The sequence below is a fragment of the Seriola aureovittata genome, chromosome 6, assembly GCF_021018895.1.
Source record: "Seriola aureovittata isolate HTS-2021-v1 ecotype China chromosome 6, ASM2101889v1, whole genome shotgun sequence".
In the NCBI taxonomy this organism is placed as follows: Eukaryota; Metazoa; Chordata; class Actinopteri; order Carangiformes; family Carangidae; genus Seriola; species Seriola aureovittata.
In genome coordinates, this window is record NC_079369.1 from 7,856,211 (window position 1) to 7,872,273 (window position 16,063).

The following is a 16,063-nucleotide window of genomic DNA, read 5'->3' on the forward strand; positions in this document are numbered from 1 at the left end:
GAGCATTTAATTGGCTGCCATTACATGATAAATATAGTGTGTTTGTGTGCTGCTTTCACTGTGTCTGTGGCAGGGCTGTTGCATTGGATTGCATTAGTGTGTTGTGTCCTCTCTTGTCTGACCGTAGCATTTTCTCTACATACAGCAGGCACTGCTAAACTCTATTTGTATTATGTTATTTTTAATCATTTTAATATTTTGATGACTCCCAAACTTCTCTATCATTATTATTTACCGCTGCACTGTCCTGATTATTCCCAAAGGTACCATTAAAGTTTCATTTGGCCTGATCTCATGTGTAAGGTAAACAGACTCATTAAGCGGGTTGTGATCACATTTGAGCAGTGCTACAATGAAGGTGACACATTGCAGAAGCATGTCACACCCAGCATGGGGAAATCATCTCTACCTCCGGGGAGATGCGGCTGGCTGCTGCATCGCTGTGGCTACAGTTGCATCAGAAGCTGCTGCTGCACACACTCACGTGCTCACGCCTACATATTTTCAAAATCAAGAACTGGGTTATATCTGCATACCTCCTTTCCCTTTGACTCAATTTGATGTTGAAGCTTTGAGCAGATTTCTTGCACATTTAAATGCTAATCAGAAATGGTTACATTGGGTTTTCCCTCTGTAGCTTCAGGTAGGTAAATGCTTGAATAAAAACTACAATAAACATGATCAGAGATGGTAATTAATTGGAAAGACATGCAGTGTGTGGCATGAAACCGCCGTCTTGAAACACTGCTGCTCTCTTGTGGCAGAGCCTCCCGGTTAAAACTAGCAGCTGCACCCCCACAGCACTTTGCTCCGTCAGTAATGTTAACTGTTACTGTGATGGTTCTACACCCAAAACCAACAACACATACTGTAGATTTGGGATTTATTTATTTTTATACAAATAAGGTTTCCCCTCTATGATGAAAGAGCCCATCCTCTCGTAGAATCAGTTCAGCTCAGTGAAAACTAAGAAGCTGCGGTGCAGAGAAACACAGAGCGAACCCTGTGGACTGAGGTGAACTTTCCAAAGATCAACTTGTCACAGTGACTCAGGAAACATCCCTGAGGTGAGCTGTGGGTGACAGCTGCTGTCGCTCCACTGGCACAGGTAAATGCCAGAAGCCCCACTTGGAAACACTGGCTTTCTGACACAAACAAACACACACACACACACACACACACACACACACACACACACACACACACACACACACACACACACACGCACACACACCTCTGTGTCTCAAAAGAAACTAAAAGGAATACAAGCAGGCTTTGTATTACTCACACTGTTGCCACAAAGAAAGAGACAAATGACAGAAATGTTTACAGATACATACACACAAAAATAAATATATTCACACACAAAAGGACACGAGATAATCGAGAGGTTTCGATAGGCCGCAGTTCTTCACTGTAATTGTTGACCGTAAACAGAACAGTAATGGTGGTACTTTGTTTTTCTTCCTGCATAATGGATAAAGCTGTTGTGACACAGCAGCGTAATATAGTATTATTACTGCTTAAAAGACTAAATTTCTTCCATTACTGTAACAATGGTGATTGAGTATTTAAATATGCTGAAAATGAAGATCTCTGTAGAGTTCTGCAAAGCCATTTAACAGAAATCTGTTGTGCAGTTCATCTTTATCTCTTGTCTGAGTGCTCTGTTTATCTGCATGCACTCTAATGTGTCTGAATGTGTAGTATTATGAATCCATTGTATGTGGTGGTTGAATATAAAGTAGATTTTGGTATCTGGTGTGTTACATTTGCTTTTTCCTTTTTGTGGATTTTTTATTATGTTGACATATTATATAATGAGAAGAGGCACAAATGATGCAACACTCACGTGCACGCACACACGCAGGCGCACACAAAGACCTCTTGATCTTCTATGAGAGGTAAAGATTTGAGGCAGAGTGGAGTGACTCTGTTGAGTCAGTGTTGAGTAGAAGCACAATATTGATTTTGTGCATTGATCCTTCTCTCATCTGCTCTTATTGGTCTCCAAGAGTCCGATAAATGATCTTGGGTTAGGCAATAGGTTAGACACAAACATCTACTCTCACTTGAATGAATTCAGCGGCTGCTTTATTCCCTCTGCTGTAGAGTTTTCTCTGAGGGAGTTTGAAGTACAGTGAATTGAAAAAAAAAAGAAGAAAAAGACATCCAGTATTGTTGTAAAGTGGCTGTTTCATCATCGAGGTTTCGAGCCGCAGTACTGAGCAGGTCCACCAGGTGTCTGTAGAGTAATAGGGATGTTACCAGAACCAGATCTGAAATGAACAAAGCAGATTGATTTCCCTTGGCCTGTTCCTGCTCTTCATACTTTGAATAATAGGTGACAGCACTGTGGCAGTGTCTGTCACCTGTCCACTGCTGTGCTGTCCTAATTGCATTTGTCACACAAACACACACACACACACACACACACACCCCTCCTTGCTAAAAGCGACAGCAGCAGGCTTGAGTACAGCAGTGTTAGTCACGCTGTCACCATGTCGCCAGCAGCCAGAGGAAGCACAGTGGCATCGGTGAAGACCAAACATACTGTATGTGAACATTAGACACACACATTACACATAAATTACAGGTACAATAACTTGTACAGACAACACGTGAACGCCAGGTCATGTGCACACAGACACGTGCTCATGTACGCTACTGTAAAAGCCACAGTTCAGTTCATCACTCACGTGTTCTGTTTTGAGTTTCATGACCACACTTCCCAGGGGCTGTTAACCTTTGTTATGAGAAGACCTTGACTTGTAGGAGTAACTCTTAAAAACCACCCGGTCACACTTGTTGCTTTAGCAGATATATGACAACCACTTAAACATGTATGCATGTAAGCAGACCAATTTAGCTGTGTCCATGCTACCTTTTTAGCACATGATACAGTACCTCACTATTTTGTTGGTAGCATTATTCAATTATATATAATTTTGTGTCATGTAAAATCTGAAAGTCACCTAGTAGTGTTGGCCTGAGCATTGCTGGTGTACGGCATTGTTAGAGACCAAGCAGCAAGACACAGGATACAAGTTTTTGGATTTGAAAAAAGCTGTTTTTATATACCTCTAAAATTAGAACAAACAAAACCAAAGTGATTATCGACTAAATTGGGCCCTAAAGTGAGTCAGCAAACTGGACTGTACACTAAATACAGCAAACTGAACTGCAACAGAGTGACTTACTAAATGCTAAATGACAAACAGTTGGAAAACTATGACAAAGTATACTGACTGTCCAAACCAATTAAACAGATGAGCTGTGGACAAAATGCAATATGTACAAATAACTACAAATGAAAACTACACTGGCAGTTTGCCAGTAAACTCAATATGAGCCATATATAAAATGAACAAAATATTTCAAAAGTAAATTTGATCAACTAAACAAAATTAGATAAAAAAATACACAAAGAAAGAGGCTATCTTCCCAAACTAAAGACATTTAACACTGATCCCCACATAAGTCATATCTTTTACATGGTAACCAGAAATCTGTGGACCAAAAAAACTAACAAACAAAAAAAGCAAAAACAAGAAAAAAGGAAGACGAGGAAAGAGAATGACGTTAAGACAATTACAAAAACATACAGAACTTAGGTGTTGAAAATTCAACATTAACTGAATGTGCACTCTTCATCTAGAAATTATGTTCCATTCAAGTGAAAGACATTTGGACCCCACTGTATGTCAGAAATCAAACAGTGGTGGTTGTAAACCTAAATGAGCGAAAATATAAAATTGAAATTGAATTGAAATGAAAGTAAATATCACCGAAAGTTTGTCTGTTTGTCCGGCCGTTGGTTTGTCCATCACTTTACGTTCAGGCAGAAATTACACTTTGACTCACATATAGATACTTTAGATTAAGTGCATCTCTGCTGCTGGACTAAATAATGAATTATGTGCAAAGCCTTTTAATGAGCAGACCGGAGACAAACATGTTTAACACTGTCCACATTTCTCCCTGGGCAGCTCCACCTATAGTTATGCTGCTGACGTTTTTATGGATGATAATGATTAACAAACATGATATATCTCTGACTAACCATATGTTGTTCTGTGTCTGACAGTAAAGGGGAGATGACAGCTATCGAGACAGAGCTACTGAGGGACTACAGGTTTGGACAACAGCAGCTGATAGAGATCTGGGGACAAGCATGCGCCCTCGCCATCACCAGGGTCTGTACAACTTCTGTCTTCCAGACCTACTTCGTTCTTAGTCTGTCTGTCTTTATTTGTCTTTGGCTTTGTATCCCTACTGTACTGTAAGTATGAAGCAGAACACAGCATGAGGCCAACTCTTTTCCTGTTTCAAAAGTCATTCATAATCTCTATCCTTCCATAGTTGTGTGGTCTGATCCAATCCCATACTATCACTATAAATCAACGTTGAGACAAATAACATAATTCCAGTACCTTTATACAGCAGTTTTGTTTTATTGTGAAATGAATCCCTGCCTGAATGTGCTGTTACGCCTCCAAAGCTCTTTTCTTTGGACCATTAAACCGGCGGCACCAAGCACTGAGCAGTGGTTGCCATTTACTGTGCTGTGTGTGTGTGTGTGTGTGTGTGTGTGTGTGTGTTTGTGTGTGCATTTTAGTGTGTGTTAAGCGCTACTCCTTCTGTACAGTAACACCAGCGATTCCAATTTATTTATCATATATTTTGTCATGTGTTTTCCGTGAGTTAAACTGTTTAATCTTTTCTTCTGCTCCTGTGTGTTTTTATTGCAAATGAAAAAGCAAAGTTCAACAGTACAAACATTTAGTAATTGTTTGGAAATGTCACACAGCTTTTTTTAAATGAGTCCTTTCAACCATCATGTAGGATTAACACAAATTCAATCAATCCTTTTCTCTGAGAGAGCTTGCAATTTTTCCGGATCCACATAATGTTTTTGAAAAAAAAAAATTGCCAAATCAAAGGAGGTCATGCAAATTTTTCCAATTATGTCGCTTTTCTGCATAAAACCAGCCAATACAAACCCACTGTTACAAGCTCGAGTCAAATAAAATCAAACTGTGGCCTCAATCAACCCACTCCTGTGCAAATCCGTTTAATAGCCTACATTGTATATCACTCAACAAACCATTTCTAAAGGGTTTTTCTTTTTTGTTTAGCAAAGCTGCTGCACAGTATGTGTCTGCATCAGTAATCATCACAAAACCAAGAGAGATCCTGGTGCGACTGTTCGATTTTAAAAAAGGGCAATAAGTCACAGCTGCTGCTACTTACACTTTCCTAATTTGCATTAACTCACATACAAAATGCCTGATCATTATGTGGAGGAAATGTTCTAACTTTCTGTGACATTTACTTACAAACATTTGAGCGTCTCACCTCGGGGCAGAACACCTGAGCTCACTCTGCCTCACTCCGCTCCCCTCAACCACCTCCAGTCCAGAACCACAGCTCCTCTTCTCTGGTGTGACTGTGTGTGTGTATGTGTGTGTGTGCACACATGTGGTTCCCTTTGACTAGACCACTGGTTTGGTTTAGTGCCATGCTGGTTTCCTTAGTGGGCTCTTCAACAGGCTGTGATGAATAAGAGTCTGAACAATAAGACACACGAAACCTTGTGTTGCTGTCAAGAAGAGGGATGAGGAGGAAAAGAGGGAAAGAGACAAAGACATAGAGAAACACACAGGAGCGGAAACACAAATGTGTTAAAAAACACACTGATAAAGTGGTCGCAGCAGTTTGATGAGATACCTTTAACATCCAGCTTCAGAACACAGCCAGGCAACAAACATAAGGAACACTTTATTTTACAGTGTAAATGTTTTTAAATACATCCAAACACCAACATAATGTCAATGGTTTAAAGTTTGCTCAAGAACAAGGAAAATCTAGTTGATTCGTGGCACATTTGATAGAATAAGAGTAATATATCAATGGCCTGTTCTCTTTAAAGCTACATTAATTAACATGTTTTAGTTAACAATTCACAAAATCAGTATGTGTAATGTGCAAGGTGCCGCCTGTAATGACAAACCCACTGCGAATTGTTACCCAACTCTGCTGTTCCTCTCAGGTAGACGGAGCTTTTGAGCGTCTTCCAGCTCATAGTTTCCCGATGCACAACTTTACAGTTTTGTTTCAGTTTCTCATCAACTCCATTCCAGCTGTAGCAGGCAACTGTTTTAAGTAAGATAGCTCTAAAATCAGACTGTGTGCCACCTGCTCAGCAAAAAGAACAGACAGACAAAGTTAGCAACTAGCTAATTGAACGTTTAGCAACTAAAAATCCAGATACTTCCCTCAGAGTTTGGAGGAGACCAAGCTGGAGCTAAAAAGAGTAAGTATTGCTTTGTGTCTGTGGAATGCGTAAAACAAGACAACCTTTTGATAACATGTGCATCATATTAATTTAATAAAGTGTTAATATGATGATGTTGTGATTACAGCTTGTTGCTCTGCGGCCAAAACAAAAACAAAAACAAAAACAAAAAAAAACAAAAACAAAAACAAAAACAAAAACAAAAAAACAATTAATGCCGGTTTAGCTAGTGTCTGTTTCAGTGTGACACATTAGTCATTACTGCTTTCATGCTTGGAGCTGATTTTATTATTTCAACTGGTCTAGTTTTATGGGAATTCTTATGAATAGTCGTAAATGTTTACGTTCATAAATGTTGATCTTAAGACAGCAATTACATCCTCGGGGGCTGGGGGTGACAGACAGACAAAACAGCAACAGTTTTAAGAGTGTGACACGGAAAACGAGGAACATGCGAAAGAAAAAGAAAAAAAAGAAATAAAACTTGAGACAGCCAGAATGGCAGCATCACTCAGAAGTAGAGACTTTGTGTTCTCCCCTCAGAGTGTGTGATTAAACCCACCACATCCACTTCCCCTCTATTATCATCAGCCGCTGCTGGCCCCACGCCTGGCCCTCCACCACCAGCATAGCCTTACTAGACAAACATGGCCTGGACGCCCTGGATCGTTGCTGCCCACAGCCGCCAGCAGCACGCTACCGCTTACATGACATCACTGCTATTTAAGGGAAATTACAGTAGAAGGAGATGCAGACAGTCTGATTTCACTGATTTCACTGCAGGCCTACTGCTACTGGCTTCCACATATACCACCAAACAAGCACAGGCTCAGTCACACACACACACACACACACACACACACACACACACACACACACACACACACACACACACACACACACACACACACACACACACCTCTGGTTGCCAGACAGGGTTTAGGTTTTCTGTAAGTAATCCTTCTACTGTTCCAGCTGCCACAGCCACCAGGTCCAGACTGTGTGTGTATGTGTGTATGTGTGTGTGTGTGTGTGTGTGTGTGTGTGTGTGTGTGTTCCTGTATCAGTCTGGTGCTTTTCATCACCTGAGTGGAGACAGGAGACATTTTTGTTACCACACAGCAATAAATTAGCCTATAGCTTACAGGAGCACCTGGACTTCAGTTTGGTCTTCTCATACAATATTAAACGTAGTATTTTTCTGCATATGTGAGTATATTTGTGTTTTTAGGACCCTGATCATGTTTTCTCAGGCTCAGTGTGTGTTTCAGATTGATTGGAGCTGAAGGCACATGTGTCTTTAACATTTATTTCAAAGGGGTATTCCCTTAGAGACCTAAGTGCAATCAAGACAGCTATATTTTTTAGGTGTGTGTGTGTTCGAGTGTGTGTGTGTCTGTGTGTATGTGTGTGTGAGGGGGGTCCTAGCAGTGCTCTGCTCTAGACCCTTCACTCTTCCGACCTCTCTGCTAATTGGAGCCACTCCTAAGGGTTCCTCCCAATGTTAAGCTATTGATAACAAATATGTATGGCCTCTTCTGTACTGTGGTTTTAAGTTAGAACTATGGATTCATAGAAAACATGTTTTATTTTCAAAAATTGTATCAGTTCTCTGCGGGACTTGAATGTCATAATATGTACTGTCAGGAAAACTAAAGCAAACAAAAAGAAAATTTCAGAAGTTGTGCAGGAGAGCAGATGAAAAGAAGCAACCAGATCAGAAACCTGCTCAACAGATGCAATAAACCATCTGTCTGCACTTGTAGAAATCTACATGTCAAAAATATCATAAATATCTCAAACACTGGAAAACATTTGAAAAACTTTATGAGTTTATAGAGTTTTATTTACAAGCTTATAGAGAGAGGGGAAGCTATCATTACGATTGGCTGAAAGTACACACAGCGTTAGTGTGTTTTGGCAATGCTGTCTGTTTTTTTTTTTAAAAGTGTATAACACATCTTAAAGCACGAAGAATTAGGTCATACTTACAAGTTGTTTTTAATATGGTGATTAAAGTAGTCATGGAATCAGTATTTGCTTGAAGATTGTCCTGGCAGTCCTTATTCTTTCCATTAAAAAACAAACAAACAACACAACACAGTCACCATAGACTGGAACCCCATTAGAAATGGTCTCTGTCTCCTCTTTTGCTAATTGCTGTCACCCACTCACTTGTCAGTTTTAAAGTCCACTATCAGAAAAAATGTTAGAGTGTATTAAGCTTCTGTGGCAAGTGAGATGAGACAAACGCTTCAAAACATATCAGAGCGCTGCCTGAATTGATCGAGCTTGCTCCCTTTATAGCCGCTCACCTTCAACAGTGTGTGGCTCTAATGGTTTCTCCAGCAGCAGAAAATGGCTCCAGCACTGATATCACCGATCATCCTCACTCCTCCTCAGTGGCCCTCAGCACAGAGAGGAGGTCATTAAACCTTCTCATGTGAACTTGCGTATGCTGAAACACACAGTGATATACAGTCGACGTGGAGTTCACTGGAGTTTTGTTTCTCTCCACCAGATCAATTTAAGTCCAACATCCACTCTCCTTTTAGCCGTGCTCTGGTTTCCACCAACTCCTGAGGAAAACAACTTTCATTGTACTCTTGAACTATTTTCTGTCTGACACTTGGTGTGGTGGATTTATCAGAGGAAATTTGCTGAAAATTGCTTCCTGCTGCATGTGGAACGATGGCTGATGAGAGCGGAGATGGGGGGCCTGAAAACCAAAACAATGATCCAAAATAAATCAAACCATGCTCTGTAGATCTGTTAAGAACTGCCCAGTCAGGCGGTAATTCTCTGTGGGACCATTTGATGGTGCAGTTTTAAGTCTACCGCCCCGCTGCTTCTTTTGTCTCTTGATGTTTTAGTTTAGTCTTGTAACACTTACTGTATATGGGTGAGTTAACAGCAGGGGACATCACTTTTTAGTCTTTAATAGCTGTTGCAGTAATTACAGTTGGCATTTCCCTCTAGGGAGCAGATCGGCACAGAAAGCCTGACATTATACCACACATGTACAGAGTACATACGTATTCACAGAGTGCCACTGTAAAACTCAGTGAGATGTGTCATTAAGTGTCATTAAGATCAGGTTACACAGAGTGAAACTCACTCATTAGATATTAAAATGAAAGACACTGTCATCCACTTTTAGTTTTTATCTCCTGTCTCTCTTTTCCTCTCAATCAATCCCTGCTCCTCTTTCCTAATATTACCATCGGCCCCGTGGCCCTCAGCGACCATAACACTCTCTCCTCCATCTCACTGAGTCTGTGTGATGATTTCTCATCTGAGCTGTTATGATGGAGATAACGGCTGCTGTCTCTTCTCCTGGATTCATCGCTCTAGTTAATGTGCTCTGAGTCTTGTTATATCCAATTATCCAACATAGGCAATGGCCTATTTCTCCATACAAACTTTCTCTAATACATTGGTGGAAGTGGAATTTAATGGATTTTATGCAAGGTGGAAATATTTCGACCTATTTCAGGCTCATTGAGGATCAACAACAGTGGGTGAACCAGCACAAAAAAGTTTAATTTAAATTATGTAACATGTTATTTTACATCCTACAAATTATAGCATAAGTAGTTTGTAATTATGGTGCACTTATAACAGTAATAATAATAATAATATAAAATCATTATAAATAATTATGTTGTGCAATAAAGGGTTTAGAGGGGATGCAAAGTCATGTAATAAAAGGGCAACAACTTGTAAATTACTACTTTTTGAATTACAGGACACTTACAAAATAATTATAGGGTACAGTTATGTTGTTATGAGAAAACACAAAAAATGATATAAGTTAACTTAAACTCACTATATACTTGTAGGAAAACAAAACAAAAGGTGTTGCTAGCCTATTAGATGGGCTAATTAAATGTGTAGATTCAAAGGTGTACCATGTTATATTCTTTGAATCAACCACAACTATGTTTCTGTGCCTTGTAGTTGTTTTTACAGTATACGCTAAGTCAAAAAGAAGTTACATAAATATTCATGTATACATTCCTGATAAATATACAATGGGTTATATTAAGACTTCTTGTTTTGTTCTATGAAAACAATATCCTATAATTATTTAATATGTGCCCCATAATTACAAAATGCTCACACTGTAATTTGTGGGCTGTAATCTGAAGTGTAAGTGTGAACTCCAGTCCCAGATTATTTATGACAGTGATAAAACTGGGCTAATTCGTCTTGCGGCCTGTGTGTCTGACACACATTTATTGGGCTCTAATTGGACAAGATTTCTAGAAGTCTGTGTGAACTGTCTTCCTCAGTTCAAGTTCTAGTTTAGGAAATGATGCTGTGACCTTTACAATGATGAACAATCATTCTTGTATAATCTAATAATTCTGTCTCTCAGTTAAAATGAACAAAAACCCCTGAAAGCATCAGCAATCCGACAATCCGTAATATGGCAATGAGTTTTGTGCATTAAGGAAATCTGTGGAAAATGAAGCTAGACACCTCTGGGGCTTTCAGTAATGATCATGACTGAGTGTACACACATACACACTCTCTCTCTTTCTCTCTCTCACACACACACACACACACACACACACACACACCACACACACACACACACACACACACACACACACACACACACACAGCACTTCTGTTTAGGTGTTGGAGATGGAAGATTAGCCACTCTGGTTGACAGCTCCACAGGCGTATACCTGTCTCGTTTAAAAAGGTGCAGGGTGATTTACAAGGGAATGTGCGGCCAGTAAACCAGGCAGATGCCAGCAGCCTGCTGCAGCCAGGGCTGTGACGGAAAGTGGGTTATATATACGGAAGCATCCCATGGCGAGGACAGTGGTATTTTTTCCACTGCTGCCAGGGTTATTTTAATGAGATCGGACCTTTTTTCATAAACGGAAGAGACAATGGAGCTGGTGCCATTTCCATCCTCGTCTGGCATGTCTGGCATGCTGCAGTCAGGCACTGTGAATATGATGGAGAGGCCGGGGCACAGATCGGATGTCCTGCCCTGAATAAGAAGTCTGAAATCCAAGGGATAATACAGAATACTGATGACTATCGATCTTCCTCTTGTTTTCATCTCGCTATTGTTCTATCTCAATAACCCTTTCTATTTTCTCTTCTGTACATCTCCTCTATCCCTATCTCTTACATGTTTCCATTCACTCAATCATCAGCCCATTTCTTACTTTGTCTGCCTCTCCTTTTGTCTCTCCACCAGGCCTACCCTCTCAGCTCTCTAGCAAAGAAGCAGCCAACAGTCCTGGTGATCTGTGGTCCAGATCAAAATGGCTCCATTGGCCTGGTGTGTGCCAGACACCTGCGCATATTTGTAAGTAAATTACTATACAAATTGCATTAGTGTAGCCAATAATACAGTGCATGAAAGCAACGCTTCGGCAGAGTAAATCCCTACTACATTCAACAACACAACAATGATACATTGTAAAGAGTCTTGTGCTGACATGATATCACAATCGAAGAAACAATCTTAGCTTAGGTCAGCACTAACAGGGGATCCCCTATACAGGCCTTCTGCGCTTTAAAGAATTTCATTTCAGCTGCTGTAAAAGGCTCAGAGTACTTATCCTATTACCCTCTCTGCAAGGGCACTCAGACAGCCATGAGATCATGCTGTTGTTACTCTCATTAAAGCTGTCTGTGTCTTACGCTCAGCAGCCACGATATGATGTCATGACCATGATGTCTGCCTTTCAGGCCACATACTAACTGACAATTCAAGACAAATTGTTATTTTGCAAGCAGGACTCATGCTATCCAAACGCATCACAGCTCATGACAGGAGCTGAAAGACTATCTTTTTTTACACAGCGCAGTTTATTTAAATGCATGGTGCTATAGTCTATGACTGCCCCAGTCTATGACTTTATTGGAAGGGAAACAATGAATGTGTTTTTGGGATCTTTAGAAAGGAATGCATCTGTACACTTTACCATATGTGTCTGACATGATAGATTTACAGAGCATTGATAGTTCTGATTAAAACCATGTTAGACAGACTTTGTTTAAGCGGGCTGATGGTTCTCTGTGGAGTCTATCGCTCCCCTTTCGCCTCCCACTCTGTCTTTTTTTCATCTTAAGGCCAAGGACAGGGTCAGAGGTCAGCTCTGAGGGAGATATATTTTACCTTGGTATTCCAGAAATGAATAAGGAGCTTCTCTAAAACTTAACCTGAAAAAACTTTGAACAGTTGGACATTGATTCCCTCTTTCTTTTTTTTTAATGTATCTTTTATGTGTTTTGTCTGCTATTTTATCTCTTTTGCTTCGTTTCTAATGATTTTACCTTCTGCATCTGTCATTTCTTGTGTATTTTTGAAATGTACTATAAATAAAATTTTATTATCATGAAGTGACTGCACATTACAGTAGGCCGATTGGGACCACACTTGTACGAGTTTGCTCTAACTTCAGAAACCTGAGTACTTACTTTGGACTGTGAGTCTGGTGTAAGAGTGTATGTTTTTCATGGTGTGATGTGATCCCTGTCAGCATGAGGACATGCACGCATACATGTGAGACACAAACATCAACACACACATACATGCACGTACACGCACACGCACGCTCGCACAGCCATGAGACCCTGATGCAGAGCTGCGAATGTGATTAGACAGAGCATAGAAATGAATGATCAGCTGCAGGCGAACAGGTCAACTTGCTCCTCACGTCACTACAAGATGTCCGTGTTCACAAAATCAGGTTGTGTCTGAGTCTGTCGTGCATCTTTGATTATTTCCACTGCTAGGTATATGGAAAAATATAATGGTGCATACCAGAAGACACAGGTATTCTTTGATCAAAGCTGATGTTGGATGAAAAAAAACAAGCACTCTTCACATTAGTTCCAGTGTGTTGTTCATATGACTGTAAAACAAGTGGACATGATGTTATGTTATTAGGACATGTGCTCTATATACAGTCACTGCATGGAAACTTCACATTTCTGATGCTAGTCACGTTATAACTGGCATGAACCAACTCCCACTATTCTTTATTATTCACCTTAACAGCTTTATTCCTGTACGTGATTCAAATTTGAAACTGTTACCTGTTGAAACTTACATTTTTTCATCAGTTAAATACTTTATTGTGCTGCAGACCTCATCCCTTTACTTCTAATGGGCTGTGTATAAAAGCACAGAATACTACAAGACACCATCAGCCAAGGTGAGGATGAGTAACCCTGTTAGAGGAGAGCACGAACTGGAAAAGCCCTGTCTGTACCCTCTGCTTGTTTGTATCTCACAGCTCATCTCTGTTCATGCTCTGTGACACTGACAGTCATTGTGAGCTCTTCCTTAGTTACACACTGTTTGATTGTGTAACAGCGGGTCAAGGACAAACTCTGAGGGACACACATACACACACACACTCACTCAATCACACACACACACATACACACACACACACACACACACACACACACACACACAGTAGATTGTATTTGCCTCTTTGCTCCGCGGAGATCATGATGGATATGACGTCAGGTGATCGGTGGCTGTGGTGGTTTGATTGGTTCAGGATTCCCAAGGAGGCAGCGCTCTGTCTGACCTGACAGATGACTTCCTTTGTAGGGCACCTCCTAGCTCACTCACATTTGAAGGAGCAGTCTCTATTTATGTATTTCTTTATTTATACTATGACGTTTTTATGCCTTACAATGACCTTTTATGCCTTACAATACTACACTTCACTACGACTTTTTTAAGGCCTTTCTATATTTCTATACATCATAGTATAGCAAGGCATAAAAACTTAATTAGACTTGCCAATTAACCTAATGTGCATGTCTTTGGACTGTCTCAGGAAGCCGAAAAACCTGGGGAGAATCCACACAAGGAAAAAACATCAAAAAGCGTCATAGTATATTAAGGCATAAAACATCACAAAACTTCAAACTGTGGTATCATAAAGGCATAAAAAGCCCCAAAAAATATACATAAAAAAAAAAAGAAAGTCATAGTATAGTAAGGCATAAAAATGTTAAAAAACATCCGAGTATAGCATGGCATAAAAATGTGAAAAAAAGTCATACTATATTAAGGCATAAAAATGTCACAAAACGTCATAGTATAGCATGGCATAAAAATGTGAAAAAAAGTCATACTATATTAAGGCATAAAAATGTCACAAAACGTCATAGTATAGCAAGGCATAAAAATCTCATTGTATCGCATTGCATAAAAATGTCAAAAAAGTCATCGTATATTAAGGCATAAAAACGTCAATAAACGTCATAGTATAGCAAGTCATAAAAAAGTCATAGTATATTAAAGCATAAAAACATCATAGTATAGCAATGCAAAAAACGTCATAGTATTACATGGCATGAAAATGTCAAAAAACGTCATAGTATATTAAAGCATAAAAACATCAAAAAACGTCACAGTATAGCAAGGCATAAAATGTCATAATACAGTAAGAGATAAAAACGTCAAAAAACGTCATAGTATATTAATGCATAAAACGTCATAGTATTACATGGCATAAAAATGTCAAAAAAAGTCATCGTATATTAAGGCATAAAAACGTCAATAAACGTCATAGTATAACAAGGCATAAAATGTCATAGTACAGCATGGCATGAAAATGTCAAAAAAAGTCATAGTATATTAAAGCATAAAAATGTCAAAATAACTTCATAGTATAGCAAGGCATAAAATGTCATAGTACAGTAAGGGATAAAAATGTCAAAGAACCTCACAGTATAGGAAGGTATAAAAACGTGAAAAAACATCGTAGGATAGCAAGGCACAAAACGTTATAGTATAGCAAGGCATAAAATGTCATAGCATTACATGGCATGAAAATGTCAAAAAAGTAATAGTATATTAAGGCATAAAAACGTCACAAAACGTCATAGTATAGTATGGCATAAAACGTCAAAGAACTTCATATTATATTAAAGAATAAAAACGTCATAGTTTAGCAAGTCATAAAAATGTCAAAAAACGTCATAGTATATTAAAGCATAAAAAACTAAAAAAAAGTCATAGTATAGCATGGCATAAAAATGTCAAAAAAAGTCATAGTATATTAAGGCATAAAGACGTCACAAAACGTCATAGTATAGCATGACATAAAAACGTAAAAGAACGTCATAGTATAATGAGGCATAAAAATGTCAAAAAACATCATAGTATTATAAGACTTCAAAACATCAAAAAATGTCATAGCATAGCATGGCATAAAAATGTCAAAAATGTAATTGTATATTAAGGCATAAAAACGTCAAAAAACGTCATAGTATAACAAGGCATAAAACGTCATAGTATTACATGGCATGAAAATGTCAAAAAACGTCATAGTATATTAAAGCACAAAAACGTAAAAAAATGTCATAGTATAGCAAGGCATAAAACGTCATAGCATTACATAGCATAAAAATGTCAAAAAATGTAATTGTATATTAAGGCATAAAAACGTCATAGTATAGCATGACATAAAAACGTAAAAGAACGTCATAGTATAATGAGGCATAAAAATGTCAAAAAACATCATAGTATAATAAGACTTCAAAACATCAAAAAATGTCATAGTATAGCATGGCATGAAAGTGCCAAAAAAAGTCATAGTATATTAAGGCATAAAAACGTCAAAAAACGTCATAGTATAGCAATGCATAAAAGGTCATAGTATAGCATGGCATAAAAACGTCAATAAAATGTGAGACTATAGCATGGCATAAAAATGTCAAAAAAAGTCATAGTATATTAAGGCATAAAAACATCAAAAAAGG

At 38.8% G+C, this 16,063-nt stretch overlaps 1 protein-coding gene across 1 annotated transcript in view; it reads left to right on the top strand.

Annotated features, from left to right (window-relative positions):
* Positions 1-16,063, top strand: part of yjefn3 (YjeF N-terminal domain containing 3) — a 60,185-nt gene that overhangs the window by 24,632 nt on the left and 19,490 nt on the right. The window contains exons 2-3 of the mRNA XM_056379020.1: positions 4,088-4,196; positions 11,523-11,633. Of these exons, the coding sequence (XP_056234995.1) occupies positions 4,088-4,196; positions 11,523-11,633 (220 nt within the window). The remainder of the gene's footprint in view (positions 1-4,087; positions 4,197-11,522; positions 11,634-16,063) is intronic.